Here is a 15,875-nt window from a genome sequence, read left to right as displayed (position 1 = left end):
ACCCCACCTCCTAACATCATCCCATTTGGGGTTAGGATTTCAACGTAGGAAATTGGGGAGGATGAAAACATTCAGTCTATAGCAATTCTCTTCTTTTCACCCACCAGTTCTTCTATCATATCACCTTACTTTTCCCTTCATAGCTCTTATTATAATCTTCAATTATTTATTTGTTACTTATTTAACATTTCTCTGCCTCCACTCCAATGTATGTTCAAAAGAGTAGGGCCCTTGTCTGTCTCTTTCACAACTGAGTTCCAGTGCTTAGCACATTTCCCACATTTCTTGGCAAATAATAGGCATTTAACTAATAGTTGATGAATGAATAAACTAATAAATAGTGAAAATTACCCTCCACTCACTCTCTGGCAAGCTATTTTGCAGTTAATTTTTTATCAGTCTTATAGAATCAGTGTAATCCTTTATTATAACTCCATCAAGGTTTCCGATTATATAGGACAAGAATAACTACTTACGATATTCTCTTGCGAAACTAGAGGCAGGTGCCTGAAAGTCAGGAATCATATCTAATTCACATAATCATAATAGCATACATGAATCCCACAATTATAATGATTCAAACCATTCACTAATAGGTGGAACTAACAGAGTTTTTTTTAATTATTAGTAGGCTTCACTAGGCATGGTGACCTCAGAAGCCTTTCTGAGTTTTCCTTATATTCTTATGATCTCCCTCTGCTACCCCATCCCTGCCACACACATACTTTAATGTGCTGATTCATTCCTTACCCTAAAAGAAGTTAGTTTTCTAGGGGGAAAATATTCTTATCTTTTTTTGTTCAGAAGAAGAGGAAGACACAGAAATTCTGACCAGAGAAGTGAAGATTATACACTCACTCTTTACCTAAGACTGGATCTGGGGCAAGTGTCTTATTCTAGAAGTTTCCTTGGAAGGGAAATGCTAAAGGGAAGAATGAGTGGATATCTGTTGGGGGTTCCCATAAGAGAGTTTGATGAAAAGAAAGGGCCCCTGGACTTCCCTGGCAGTCCAGTGGTTAGGTCTCTGTGCTTCCACTGCAGAGGGCATGGGGTTCCATACCTTGTCGGGGGAATTAAGATACTGCATGCCGCGTGGCATGGCCAAAACAAAAAAAGAAAGGAAGGATGCCTGGGTTCAATGCCTGAGAAGTTGCTTCTCGCACCAGATATCTCAGGGGCAGTGAGCTCAGGACACCGGCGCTATGCTGCATGGCATGTAACATGTGCGTTTGGCATGTACCTTTGTGTTTGCTACATTTAATTTAGGTCTTTGTTTCCCTTTTGTTAGTAAAGATAATTCCCAAAATGCCAAATGGATTTTCCATCCACACTGGGGTCTGTGGGCGTTAACGTGGGAGAGAGAAAATGAGACAGAAGTTAATGAAAACCTGCAGCAGAGTTCATGGGTCTCAAGCTTGATTTGATTAAACCTGGAAGAATTTTTTCAGAGAAGTGATTCTTTTATACCTCTAATAATAAATATGCTTAAAATGTTATTAGATTAGAATTATATTTTAAATAGTTGGTTTCTAAGTAACGACCAAACTTTAAAAATCATATTTGTTTTACGATTTTTTTAATTGAAGTACAGTTGATTTACAATGTTGTGCTAGTTTCTGGTGTACAGCAAAGTGATTCATATATATATAATATATATATGTATATATATATTCGTTTTCATATTCTTTTCCATTACGGTTTATTACAGGATATTGAATGTAGTTTCCTGTGCTATACAGTAGGACCTTGTAGTTTATTTTATTTATTGTAGTTTGTATCTGCTAATCCCAAACTCCTAATTTATCCCTCCCCTGCCCCCTTTCACCTTTGGTAACCATAAGTTTGTTTTCTATGTCTGTGAGTCTGTATCTGTTTTGTAAATAAGTTCATTTGTATCATATTTTAGGTTCCACTGTTTTACAATTTGTATGCATCAAGCACCACTATTTACAGAAAGCCATCCCTTTGACTGTCCTCCCCTGGATTGCTGGTGTCTGCATATAGAGGCCCTTATGGCTATGGAACCTTAAGGAGAGGCTTTCTGGACTCGGAATGCTCACTGGCATCAGGGAACAGATGCACATCACAGAAGAAGGTTTTCACAAATTTTCACATGGGCTAACTTCTTCCTTCTGCATCTTCATTCACAAGCCCCCTCAGTTCAGACTCTTCCCATCGTTCCAACAATCTGCATCCCAGAAGAAACATGAGAGTTTTATCAGGAAAAGAGTGGGAATCAGCTTTCATGTTTACCCTGGAGAAGGAAGGCTACAGGAAGTTTCATGTTTTTTTTTTTTTTTCTTTGTAGGTCCTTGTGTCCTCAAGGTAAATGGCGTGACATTTCCATCAGTATTTGAAAGCTTCTATCTGGCAAGGCTCTGTGACCTATGGGCACCATCAGTTCTGTTCAGAACTGTGTGTCCTCCCTCTTTTCAGGTTCACTGCCTAGTGGGACATGAAAATTACAGTGACAAGAGTAAACATGAGAAGGTAAAGATTCCCAGCACCCAAAGGAGATCATAAAATATTTCAAGAGCATTCTCCAAAATGTATCAGGAGTCATGGGGAAAAGGGGTTCCAGGGCCCAAACATTTGGGGATAAAGAACAAAATAAAGTTAAATAGAATTATAACAGAACTTTTCATATTTCTAACATGCATTGTAAATATCTTAGAACCAACTACGATAAGCAGATTGCTTAAACTCTCCTCAACCCACAGGAACTACTCTTTCTCCCCAGCAAAGCATCCAGTAAGGCTAGCGTTTCTGCAGTACTGGTCTTCTAAGATCCAAGGAGATTAGAGATCCTTAAAAGTCACTATCAGAAGAACAAAAAGGAAAAGAAATGAAGGTCAAAGGGAGAAATGGCTTTATTTACTTTTACCTCCTCTGAATGGCCTTAACAATGGTTTTAATTATTCTTTTCAAAGCCTTAACCTGTAACCACTGACTAATGTGAATCAGTAAACATGTTTGGTCCCTTAAGGCACCTTGTGGAAACTTCGTTCCTACAATACTGATCATCTAAGATAATGGGGAATTAAAGACCTTTGAGATGCACTATTCAGGGGAAGAAAAGAAATGCAAACCAAATGGATGTGATGGTTCCGTTTTAACTCCCCTGGTTGGTTCTACTGACTTTTTAGATAGCCCTCTATAAAGCCTTGTTAACCATAGGAGCCGAGCTCCAATGTGGGTTAGAATCAAACGTTCCATCCCAGCCCCAGTTTTCAGAGGATTTGTTAGGATACCTAAAATACAAACTCATTTGCCAGCTTTTGCTCTGTCATGCCCCTATTTGACTGTTGGTCACAGAGAAACCCCTGAGACAGGCCACTGAGTAAAAGAAGAAACCAGTTTTTGTCAGGATATGCTGGGCTGGCTAAAGAGCTAGTTCCCAAGGAGAGGGGCCAGGAGTCCAGAATAAGATGCCCGGTTGACTCAGGCTGATGTCAAAATTCCAGAAGAACCAAGCCAGTGGGAAGGCTGGTACTACTGGCTTTATAAGTGAGGTGGGAGCCATGGTAATGTGTGCAGTGAACAGTGGAGAGAAGGATCCTCTCCACAGCTGGAGGGTCTGGGCAACAGGAGCCAGCTCTCAATGGGAGAGCGCTGGTGAGACATTTGAATCTCTGGGGTTCCAGTCATGGCTCCAGTCCTAGAGGACAACTAGAGTTCAAAGCAGAAAACAGACAGATGATCACTGAGACATAGAACAGAAAGTAGGATAACATATAATTGGTAGAATATTCTGATTTATACATTTAATGACTTTTAGCGGACTCGATGTGCTGTGTCAGATGTACAGTATGTCCCTCCATTCATCAATCAAACATTTCTGAGCATGGACTCTGTGCCAGGTAAAAGGGATTCAAAGACACACCCAGTCCCAGGGAGCCCCCAGTCCTGTGGACTTAACTCACTAGATGTGGCCACTCATCTGCCTCCATGCCTGGCGAGGCATGAGGAAGCTTCTGGAAGATTCACCTTCTCATGAAGTCTTCATTCGCGTTCCCTTATACCCTCCCTTCCCTCCTCCTTCTCTTTCTTCTTTTCTTCCTTTCAGATGTTCCATACCTGCTGGTCTATTTTAGCACACTTTATTACAGCACGTGTGTCCGTCTGCAACAATACATGCTGACCTAGAACATCCTAGAGACAATTACCTGGGGGTAATTGGGTATTGGTTTTTTCTTTTTTCTTTTTGGCTGCATTGGGTCTTCGTTGCTGCATGTGGGCTATCTCCAGTTGTGGTGAGCGGGGACTACTCTTTGTTGTGGAGCATGGGCTCTAGGCACATGGGCTTCAGTAGTTGTGGCACGCAGGCTCAGTAGTTGTGGCGCACGGGCTCAGTTGCTCCGTGGCATGTGGGAATCTTCCCGGACCAGGGCTCGAACCCGTGTACCCTGCATTGGCAGGTGGATTCTTAACCACTGCACCACCAGGGAAGTCCCCGTAATTGGGTATTGTTAGTGGACCTTCACACATGTTTGTGCTTTTGCTTAATAGACTTCCAGACTATTAGAGAATGTTAATCCTGGAGATCCAGATTTTTATTAGAGTTTCTAGACCTCTCTTTTAGAGAAATGCAGGAGCATCTGAATTCATCATCACCCACAATTAGTGAGAGCAAAGAGATGCATCCTAAGGGTGCTTACTTTCAAAATGATTCCCAACTTTCATAGAAATATTCTGTAATTTTATATAATTAGCTTACTTTCCAACTGCTAACAAAGATCTGTAGCACAGTCACTTCTAATTTTTGTCAACAGAATGGCTCTCAGGAGTGTTGCCACTTGGTAGAAACTTCCCCATTCCCACTTCTTTGAGACTGAGGAAAAGATGCTCAGTCATCATACAAACCAGCCCTTTTTCTCAGTTCACCTTCCCCTGCTCCCCGTAACACACACACACACACACACACACACACACACACACACACACACTAAAGACCTCCTTTAATTTAGACCAGGAGAAAACAGCTGAGGGTCCCAATGCATGGACCCCTCTATCTTTGCAGAAACTGCAGGATCTAACATTGGGATTCAAGGTGAATCTAATATTACAGCCTTCAGGATATAATAATAACTTCCTGTTCTCCCTATTCTGGTTCCTGGGGTGGGAAGAGCACAGAAATTTTCCAGTTAGAAAATTAAAGAATATACGCAAACAGGATATTTTGCTGAGACGTGAATTTTTCTTTCTTTTTCTGTACGTTCCTCATTCCCCTAGTTCCAAGTAGGAGCCGCACCCTTTGTATTTCCTTGGTTCAGGGATATCTGCTTTCTAAAGCTTCTGCTTTAGAAAATAAACATACTACTTCATGGAGAACAAAACCCAGTATTTTCGAGTTATAACTCAAAACTTCCAAAGCTATTTCCATGCACTATTCCCAGGAGTTTCACATACTGTCATGTAATTACAGTTTCCAATGTCCTTCATTTCTGTGTAGGTTTCTATTTCTACTTGGTGTCATTTTTCCTCTGCCTTAAGGACTTCCTTCAGGCAATGAACTCTTTTAGCTCTTGTATGTCTGAAAAAGTCTTTGTTTAATAAGTCTAATAAAACGACAGCTCTCATAAGCTTTATCAATTTTAAAAGGTATAAATAAAATGTCAGAAATAAGATGTAAAAAGAGATGCTGTAAATATTAACAAAAGAATATGAACAACTTTGTGCCAATATATTTAAGCACTTTAGATGAAATGGATAAATTCCTAGGGGGAAAAAAAAACTTGCCAAAATGATCTCCGGAAGAACTAGGGATATCACTTATATGTGGAATCCAAAAAAATAATATGAATGAATGTATATGCAAAATAGAAACAGACTCACAGATATAGAAAACAATTTGTGGTTACTAAAGGTGAAAGGGAAGGGAGTAAGGACAAATTAGGGGTATGGGATTAACAGATACCAACTACTATGTATAAAATAGGTAAGCAATAGCACAGGGAATTATAGCCATTATCTTGTAATAACCTATAATGGAGTATAATCTGCAAAAATACTGAATCACTATGTTGTACACCTGAAACTAATATAATATTGTAAATCAACTATACTTCAATTTTTAAAAAAAGGACTAGGGCTTCCGTGGTGGCGCAGTGGTTGAGAATCTGCCTGCCAATGCAGGGGACACGGGTTCGAGCCCTGGTCTGGGAAGATCCCACATGCCGCGGAGCAACTAGGCCCGTGAGCCACAGCTACTGAGCCTGCGCGTCTGGAGCCTGTGCTCCGCAACAAGAGAAGCCACGATAGTAAGAGGGCCGCGCACCGCGATGAAGAGTGGCCCCCGCTTGCTGCAACTGGAGAAAGCCCTCGCACAGAAACGAAGACCCAACACAGCCAAAAATAAATAAATAAATACATAATAATTAAAAATGAATATCTGCTAAAAAAAAAAAAAAGAATAAATAAAGGAACTCCAGTTTAAAAAAAAAAAAAAAGGACTAGAAAACTCAGCATGTCTATAACCATTAAAGAAATTGAAATAGAAGTTAAAAATAGTCTCAAAGAAAGTATCAGGGCCAAACAGCCTTACAGATGAGTTCTGTAAATAATAAAATAACATATAATTCCAATTACAGAAAATAGAGAAAGAGGGAATATTCCTCAACTCATTTCTGAAGGCTAACATAGAATCTGGATACCAAAATCAAACAAGATAGTTCCAAAAAAAATTTTCAGACCAATTTCATTCATGAACATAAATGCAAAAAACAAGAACAAAAAAAGACAAAAAAACCCCTTAAATATTAGCAAGCTAAATACAGTGATTAAAAAAAGAAAATTTAGCATAACCAATATGAGTTTATCCCAAAGTTGGTTTAATATTCTAAAATCAATTAATGCAATTCACCCCATTCACTGATTAGGAGAGAAATACTATACGATTTTATCATTAGATGAAGACAAATCTTCAATAAAATTCACAATGCATTCAAGAGTGGAAACTAGGAGTAGAAGGGAAGGAAACTTTCCCAACCTGAAAGTGAAAGTCTACGGATATCCACAGCACCAAAAGCATCTACCACAATGGCCCTTTAACATTTTATTGAAAACATTTTTATAGCAAGCATTAAGTGTGGAAGGTCACAAACGACTGTAACACAACTACAGCTCCTGGCTTCAGGGGAGAAGATGAAAATAAGAGTATCCAGTTTTGTCACCATTATTCCAGGAGGGTAAAATCCCCAGTCTACTCCATGAGCACCTAGCCAATCAGTCCATGGATGGCTGCCCTAGAGTCAGGTGCCCTCCTTTGATTCAAAGCCCTGTCACCATTTTGATGGAGTCTCAGAGAACATGGTCATCTATGGCTGCTCCTTCTTGTGGGTAGAAAAACTTCCTTCAGAAGAGGATTGTATATATATATATATATATACATACATATATATATATATGTATATATATATATACACACACACATATATATGTATATATATGTATATAATGGATTCCAAGAAAGAAATAGGCTCTTTTTTTTCCAGTGCAGCCAAACTGCAAAGCTTATAACACAAGTAGGTGCTCTGTACAGATCTTACTTCCTCTATATCTGCGGTGCTAGAATGTAAATCTGTAGGCAAGTTAAATACTAAAGAGTACGAGAGCGTGAAAGTTATGGTAAACTCAGAAATCTGTTTTTTTGAAAGTTAGGCTGTATTTATGCTGGCTGAATGTTCTGTTTAATCACCTGTTATCCTCCATTGCCGTGTCGGTAACCAAGAAGCTTCCAACCCATCTCTCCCTGTCTTGAGAGGAACCCGGAAAGCAGCTCTGGTCTCTGTTTGGCCCGGGGTCTCAGGTGGCGCAGCGCCCCCTGCGGACCAGTTGAGGCGGCGCCGGCGAGAGACGCCGAAGGGACCGCTTGGTGTGGGAGTCGCCCGGCTCCGTGCCACCTCTCCTCCAGGTAGCGGCTCCTTCCCGTGCTGTGTCCCCCGCATCAGGGGTCTGTTTCTATAAAGGAAGCGGGTTTCCCTCACGGGAGTCGTCCCAAATCCCCTCCGCAGGAGCCCGCAGGGGAGAAGGGAGCCGAAGGACCCGCAGGAGGACCCTGCGAGGCGGGCCACTCGGGGCTGCCCAGGGCCAGCGCCATCGGGAGTTCTTATTAGAGCAGCTCGTGGGCAAATCAGCCCAGCCAGCCCGGCTTGTGTAGCCGCTCCAGGGGAGCAAGGCTTTTCCAGAGGTAGATTCCCTTTGCGAGGTAGCAGGGCTTTCTCCCCAGCTCCCCAGCCGCATCTTGTCCTACACCCAAAACACCGACTCCGTGGCAGGAGTGTGGGGTGGAGCGTGGAGTCAGGGTCGGGGGAGAGGCTGTGAGAGGGATGCTCGTGACTGGGAACAATGAGGGATCCAGATGCGAGAGAAGAAGCGTTTACAGGGAAGACTTTGGCAGGGCTTCAAAGATCTGGAGGTGTAGGGTGCAAGTCACTGGGCTTCCCACGTCAGGGCTGGGGGCAGACTGGCCGTCCAGGTGAACAGGGCCCCCCTCCTCACAGCCCACGCGGATGGGCCTGGTGGAGTCCTTCTTACAGCAGTGGCAGTGCGGGGGCCGGCTGCCTGCTTTGGCAAAGCAGTCGGTGACGCTGACATCGTGAGCACCGTTGTGGCAGCTTTGCAAGGAGCTGCTCTGCTGGTACAGGGCACAGATGGAGTTCTCAGAAATCTGCTCTGGTGGCCAAATCCTCGTGAATGAGGGTGTTGATCTGCTTGCACCTACCCCTCCAGATCAGCCACCCTCGCCTCATCATCACGTCACAGTACCGGTGGTGTCCTCCAGGGACTCATGACCTGGGGTTGTCTGTACACCTTCTTGAGAAGGGCAGGCCTGGAGTGAAGACAATTGGCCCCAGGAGGAGGAGGAGAAGAAGGGTCCACATCAGATTCATGTTCCCTGTGAAAGCAGGTCGAGGAAGAGTGGGGTCAGGGAGCAGGCTGTGGTCCCTTGCCCCCAAGATACCTATTGTATTTCTAAGAACTCTCAGCCCAAACACTTCATGTCCCCGCTGGCCCCTATCTACACCTCTTCTTGTACTCACAGCAACTACTGTTCTCACATTCTCCTTCCACCTCACACCCCTTCTTTTCTCTGGGTAAGAAGTGAGAAGAGAAGAGAAGGACTTGTGAAGAAAGGAGGTGCCTACCACCCACTCACCCCTTTATAGGCCTGACATACAAAGGTATTTTCAAACTCCGAAGTGATTTTTGCTCCTCACTTGAGTAGTTAACCTAAAAAAGTGTTTGCATCTATCAGCCACCTGATTCCCCAGCCTATGAATGAAGCAGGTGTCCCTGCCAAACCTTTTCTACAGTAGGTGAGCTCACTACTAATCCATATGCCTCGCATCTTAGAAAATATTTCCACTTCCTTAAATACATATGCCTGTTTTAAATGCTGTTAAAAAGAAAATGGAAGCATTTCAGTTCTAAGAGAGTAGACTTATGTTTTCCCCACAGATTCCTCTGCCTCAGAATAAAAATTCCTGGCTCCTCAGGGCTTCCCTGCTGGCGCAGTGGTGAAGACACTGTGCTCCCAAAGCAGGGGGCCCAGGTTCGATCCCTGGTCAGGGAACTAGATCCCACATGCCACAACTAAGGAGCCTGCATGCTGCAGTAAGACCCAGCATCTTACTTATAAATAAATATTCTTTAAAAAATTCCTGGCTCTTCTATGTATAGGGCCTGTCATCATGAAACTTCCCAACGAGTGCCCAGGGAGTCTGAGTAAAGACTGAGTGTATATTCTGACTCTTTTACTGAATACCTGGGAGTCCCAGGGCAGGGTTTTTGCAGAGCAGATGACAACCACAGAGATAGATATGTCCCTGTCAGTGGTGGATACTCCTAGCAGAAATGGAACCTCCGTTGCCTTCCCTCCTTCCTCTAATCCTATAGGAATTACATTGTGGATATTTTCTTCCCAGACCTTAAAGGGAAGGCCATATGGAAAACTCTCAGGTCTGTCAATGATCTTTTTTTTTTTTTTTAATTATTTTATTTATTTATTTATTTTTGGCTGTGTTGGGTCTTCGTTTCTGTGCGGGGGCTTTCTCTAGTTGCTGAGAGCGGGGGCCACTCTTCATCGCGGTGCGCGGGCCTCTCACTGTCACGGCCCCTCTTGTAGCGGAGCACCAGCTCCAGATGCACAGGCTCAGTAGTTGTGGCTCATGGGCCCAGTTGCTCCGTGGCATGTGGGATCTTCCCAGACCAGGGCTCGAACCTATGTCCCCAGCATTGGCAGGCAGATTCTCAACCACTGCGCCACCAGGGAAGCCCCTGTCAATGATCTTAAACAGATTGCCTAGTAGGACTAATTTCATGTTTACTATTTCACACCCACAGTCTTTACCAGCATCACACAGAGTACCTATGACACCACCGCACATATGAAGAAAAATACCTGCAGTTTGGTGACTGTCGCTAGCTTGCTATTATTGGAGGTGGGCAAATCACCTCATCCTTATACTCTAAAGTGAAGGTTATAGACTAAAGATCTTTTTCACCTCAATCATTCTCTGTCTTTCACTCCCTAACTAAGCATTACTTGTGTGTATGAGTCCATGTGTGATTTTCTGTGTGTACATATTGTTTTGTACATGTTCAGGTAAGCAGAAATATTTTGTTTGCAAGTTGGGTTTCCATTTGAGAACTGTGAATCCAATTAAATCTAATTTTTCTTAAAAACAGTTGTTAATGAATTTAGGCAAAAAAAAAAAATCCATCTCTTTTATGTAAAGATTACATTCTTTTTGTCTTCACAATTTAAACTGTGAATGTTCTTATTATGGGAGAAGCTGCCTGAGACGTAGGTCTGCATTTCAGTAAGGTAAGGGAAGAAATAGTACATACGCCTGTCCAGAGCTCCAAAATCAGTTATGTTAGGGGACCTGCTAATGAAGGTGGTGGCAGGGGCACATACAGTCAATCAACAAGTTGTAATATAAGTAGATTTCATAGGTCTTATCTTGATAGGTCTCCCTGGCAGATAGGCCTCAGAAGCCTTTTGTCTGATTAGGCAACAGAGCAAAAGCTGACTGACAGCTGGCAGGAAACTGAGTTGAGATCTAATAACTAGATCTCAATATCCTTTATAATTGGCCAAGAAAAGAGGAACTGCCTTTTTTGGAACTTCACTATGCTTAGCTATTCTTGTTTAATTCACACCATAGTTCTAACAAGTATGTGTTATTATTTACAGGTTTCACAATTTCGTGTGTTCATGGCTCTGCATAACTGGCCATTGGGCTTAAAGAATCCAACCCTTTGGCCAAGTGGTACATATAGGGTCTCATTTCTCAGAATTAGTAGAGCTCGGATTCAAATCAAGGTTTTTACCTGACCTTAACTTTTTGAAGAGGGTATGTGGCAGGCCGCAGGACAAGCAAAGATTTAGAAATTCATTCAACATGAAAAAAAACTTGTCTTTATATTGAGGGAAAAATTACCTTTGTAGTGAGAGACTAACCTAGTCGTCTGAAAACAACCAAGAGGAAAAAGCGCATTACCTAAAATTATTAGTTGTGATTAGTGGCAGTTACTGAATGATATGTAGATTAGCCAACAAAAATTTCTATGAAGAGATTTAGTGTAAGGTAAATATGCATAGAGGAAAGCTATGGACGAACCAATCAGGAAAAGCATAGAAGGTGTGCTCCGAATACAATTTTAAAGGTGGACCGTGGTTGCAGATTGGGCATGATATTGGGTGAGTCTCTTCTCAGGACGCTTGTGATAAGCGTGATGGGCAGTATCTGAGTGAACAGACAGGATGTGATCAGTAGGTAGGAGTAGAGTGAGTGAAAACCCCTGAACTATTGCCACCTTCAACAGAGGTGGGAACTACTCAGCTCTAGTTGATCCCTTGTGGTAATGGAGACTCAGTGCACCGACAACATCTCCCGATTTTTAAAGGTAAGACAGGAATGCAAATTTTTATGTGAACTATCCCAACTTGAAGTGTTAATATTCCAAAACCCACTATTAAAACTATATGCTGATCAAGAACAGGTTTTGAGCCAGATGCACTCCCTGTGACTGCAGTGTATGATTTTTAGTTCATATTATAGACACTTCAGTACAGGTCCTTCTACCCAGGGTGGTTGTCGGTATCACAGAAGGGCTAAACTACACCTAATTCATTTTTACATCCTCATCTCTCATGAAAATGCTTTCCACAAAATATACATGAAAAAAAAAAAACTTACTTCATGGTAAAAGATATTAATGCCTTTTAGGCAGAACAAGATTTCAGGCAGAATCCTATTAGCACTGCACTGAGTCCTATCCAGGTCACCATTATGTCCATGTTTACATAACGACATCAGTGGTAAAATAATTGCATTTCCACATGACAGAAATATAAAAAGGTAGTTTAAAAAAATGTGGATTAATTTTCTTGGAAGGTTGTACAGTGCCATTTGAGGACCTAATCCAGTTTCCTTTTTTTAAATTTTATTTATTTATTTGTTTGTTTGTTTGTTTATTGGCTGCGTCAGGTCTTCGTTGCTGTGCACGGGCTTTCTCTAGTTGCAGCCAGAGTGCGCCACTGCGCCATCAGGGAAGCCCCAGTTTTCTAACTAAGAGGTTAGACCAGGGATTTAATATCTCTTATCTGGAGGCCTTTCCTACCTTGATGCACTTTCCCTGTCTGTACAATGTCCCACACCATCTTCTTAGCCTAGAATGCTCATTTATTCCCTAAAGTCCCTAAACTCTGCTTATCCTTTATGGGCCAGCTCAAATGGACATTTCTTCTGGAAGCCTTTCTTATCCCATGAGGCCAAGTAAGACCCTTCATTCTCAGGGTCCCCATAAAACCATCTTCACACAGTGTTATTACCTCTATCACATAGTAATAAAATTATTATAGGTCTACAATTATTTTCCTCTGCTTCTCTGAGAACCAAGAGTATGTTTCATGCATCAAGTTACATACTATGACTTCCATAATTTCAGGAATACAGTGTCCTATCCATTGATGCTCATTTTATAAATTAAAAAATTTTTTTCCTGTTAACATCAAGAAATGAAATGTACTAGTAAGATAAATGACAACTCTAGGACAGACTGTTTTTTAGAAAATAGCACAGATTGAAAAGAACACAGGAATTCAAGCTCTAGCTTGGAATCCCTTACATGACACCAAATGTTCATTCTCTGGCAGATTTTACAGACTTTCTTCTGGGTGTTTTTAGGTCATGCTACTTCACAGGAAGTGAAGGCAAAAACTGCGCCAGGGTAAAAACAAGAGAAAGTGAATTCAATGCATAGGAAGCAGAAAAAAAAAAATGACAACAACAATAACAAAAAGTCATAGATTTGTCACAAACTAATTACTTATAGGATTTTGAGCAGTGAGAAATTCAGAGCTCAAGTTTCCACCACAGGGAAGTGAGGAGATAAAGAACATTTGGGTGAGAAGGAACCAGGGTGATTACTAAAATGAAAGGGGTGCCTGGGTTCCTCTGGTGCAAACAAGCCTCCTGGCTCTATTTGTTCTGAGTACCAGGCCTGCCTTCATGTACTTCAGTCTTTCAATGTGTTGCCCCCAAGTTGAGTTATAAAATCTATAGCCATTCTGGGACTTCCCTAGTGGCGCAGTGGTTAAGAATCCGCCTGCCAATGCAGGGGACACCGGTTGGAGCCCTGGTCCGGGAAGATCCCACATGCTGCAGAGCAACTAAGCCCATGTGCCACAACTACTAAGCCTGAGCTCTAGAGCCCGTGAGCCACAACTCTTGAGCCCTTGTGCCACAACGACTGAAGCCCACGTGCCTAGAGCCCATGCTCCGCAACAAAAGAAGCCACCGCAATGAGAAGCCCGTGCACCGCAACGAAGAGTAGCCCCCACTCGCTGCAACTAGAGAAAGCCCATGCGCAGCAACAATGACCCAACGCAGCCAAATAAATAAATAAAAATAAAAAATCTATGGCCATTCTGCAGCCAGTGATATTTTTCATTTAGGAAATCCAGACCCAGTGGCAGAGCTCTGCCCTGCACAGGATGCCTGGAATTAGATTTGTTACAACAGAAGCAGCAGTGGTTCATCCCTGGGTACGCATTGATCAGCAAATGATAAAACAAAGGGCTCATTGCATAAGTGGACCATGTCCTAATCTGTGCGTTTCTTCATGTCCTAGATTCAGAGCCCTCCTTGTTCTGCTCGCCCCACCCACAGGGGCTGCTCTATATCTCCAGTCCCAAGAACTGGGGGGAAACCAGCTGCCCCTGAGCGCCAGGACCACCAGCTGGATCTGTTCTCACAGGAGCCACAGTAGAGATACTGGGTAAGACAATGAGCCCCAGACCTGGAACAGGAGAGACAGCAATGAAGCAGCAACAGGGGGAGCGGTGAGCTGAAGTTAGTGCCCAGGACACATGACAGACTTCGGGGAGCAGAGGGGAGAGGAGCTAGAACCACAGTGACAGCAGGGTGTCTGCAGGGTGAGTGAGGAGGGAGTGCGTTATTTGTGGGCCGGGATGCAGAAGATACCCTTCTTTTCACAGGAAACATGGTTCCAATACAGCAGAATGCCCGGCTTCCTCTCTTTTTGCTGCTGGGGCTCTTGGGAATGGTGATCTCACTCCATGTCCAACCTCCTAATTTAACCCGGGCTCAGTGGTTTGAGATTCAGCACATAAATATGGCCCACCCTCAATGCAATGATGCAATGCGGGTGGTTAACCGTTACAGAATGGAGATGCCTAACCGTCCCAGAATGGTATGCAAAAATCAAAATACTTTTCTCCACACAACGTTTGCTGAAGTAGCTCGTGTTTGTACCACCAGAAATGTATGCTGCCCTTCATCATGCAGGAAGAATTGTCATATTAGCTCAGTTCAAGTGCCTGTAACCCACTGCAACCTCACAAGAAATGCACGACATTATATGGACTGCCGTTATACACCGACACAGGCACAGAAGAGCTTCATCATTGCGTGTGACAACAGATCACCACAGGACAATGCCACATACCCCGTGGTTCCAGTTCACTTGGATGTGATCATCTAAACTCTGGGCCAGCACTTTGGGCCGTGCTCATCTGCCAAGCGCCACAGTCCTGTCCCACCATCCACCCCAGATATCAGCATCAGTCCTCATCTCACCAGCCTCCAGGTCCCTTTAAGCTTTGCTCAGCTGAAGCTCCTTGTGCACGCACAATAAACTTTACAGAATTACCTACAAGGCTCCGTGTGTCTGTCTGTGCTCTTCTATCATGTAGTTACATTCTGGTCTAGAGGCTTTTCCCCTTCTTCTAATCTGAGATTTGTGGGAAATAAATAGATGTGAGGATAAGAGGCTCCTTGTGTCATGAAGTTGTGCAGACTTTTCCTTCTCTCTGCTTTAGGCCAGGAAGCTGAGGCTTCCTCTCATAGCTGCCTATTTCAATACCAGGAGGCAAAGAGCCCCCAGTAAGTAGAAACAAATGTATTTGATTCTGATTTAAGAACCATACATTTTATGATAAAAGAGAACGATACGGTGTAAAAACAAAAAGAAAGGGGGAAATGCCATAATTGTGATAAGACCAAAAGAAAAAAGCAAATTTTAGCCCCAGAGATTTGTTTTTAAATAAGTGTATCAAATCTTCAGATATTAATGGTTATCCTAGGGGTGGATCCAGAGTTTGAGTCTAATGTGGAATGAGACAAATTGTTCAGGTAGTATATGGACAGATTCCAGTACTACCTGGAGAAGAGGTGAAACTCTTTCCTGGCGATTTCTGTGTCCTGGAGAAGGGAACAGCTGGTCATCTGGTAGCAGAAGGTAAAGAAGGAGACATGGAATTGGGCTCTCTCCCAAGGAGAGGATCAGTGGCTTGTTCACATTCAGGTCAGGTAGGGGCACAGGCTCCAGGATTACAGAAATGT

The 15,875-nt window shown here is 42.8% G+C and overlaps 1 protein-coding gene and 1 long non-coding RNA gene across 7 annotated transcripts in view; one reads left to right on the top strand and one right to left on the bottom strand.

Moving 5' to 3' along the window:
• The window catches only part of LOC309625504, a 76,539-nt gene that overhangs the window by 17,377 nt on the left and 43,287 nt on the right, over positions 1-15,875 (bottom strand). For 5 of the 6 annotated variants that reach the window (XR_014242533.1, XR_014242534.1, XR_014242535.1 and 2 more), the window contains one exon: positions 3,880-8,896. This is a non-coding gene — a long non-coding RNA (uncharacterized lncRNA). Of the gene's footprint in view, positions 1-3,879; positions 8,897-15,875 lie in introns of those variants that run through there. The other variant, XR_014242532.1, reaches the window with a different exon arrangement.
• On the top strand, positions 8,894-15,182 carry LOC309625487 (non-secretory ribonuclease-like). Its single transcript, XM_082385097.1, has 2 exons — positions 8,894-14,289; positions 14,510-15,182. The coding sequence occupies exon 2, from the start codon at positions 14,515-14,517 to the stop codon at positions 15,013-15,015; it is 501 nt and encodes a 166-aa protein (XP_082241223.1). The 5' UTR covers positions 8,894-14,289; positions 14,510-14,514; the 3' UTR covers positions 15,016-15,182.

Source organism: Balaenoptera borealis (assembly GCF_965194805.1).
Source record: "Balaenoptera borealis genome assembly, chromosome: 3".
In the NCBI taxonomy this organism is placed as follows: Eukaryota; Metazoa; Chordata; class Mammalia; order Artiodactyla; family Balaenopteridae; genus Balaenoptera; species Balaenoptera borealis.
This window is presented reverse-complemented; position numbering and strand designations above follow the sequence as displayed.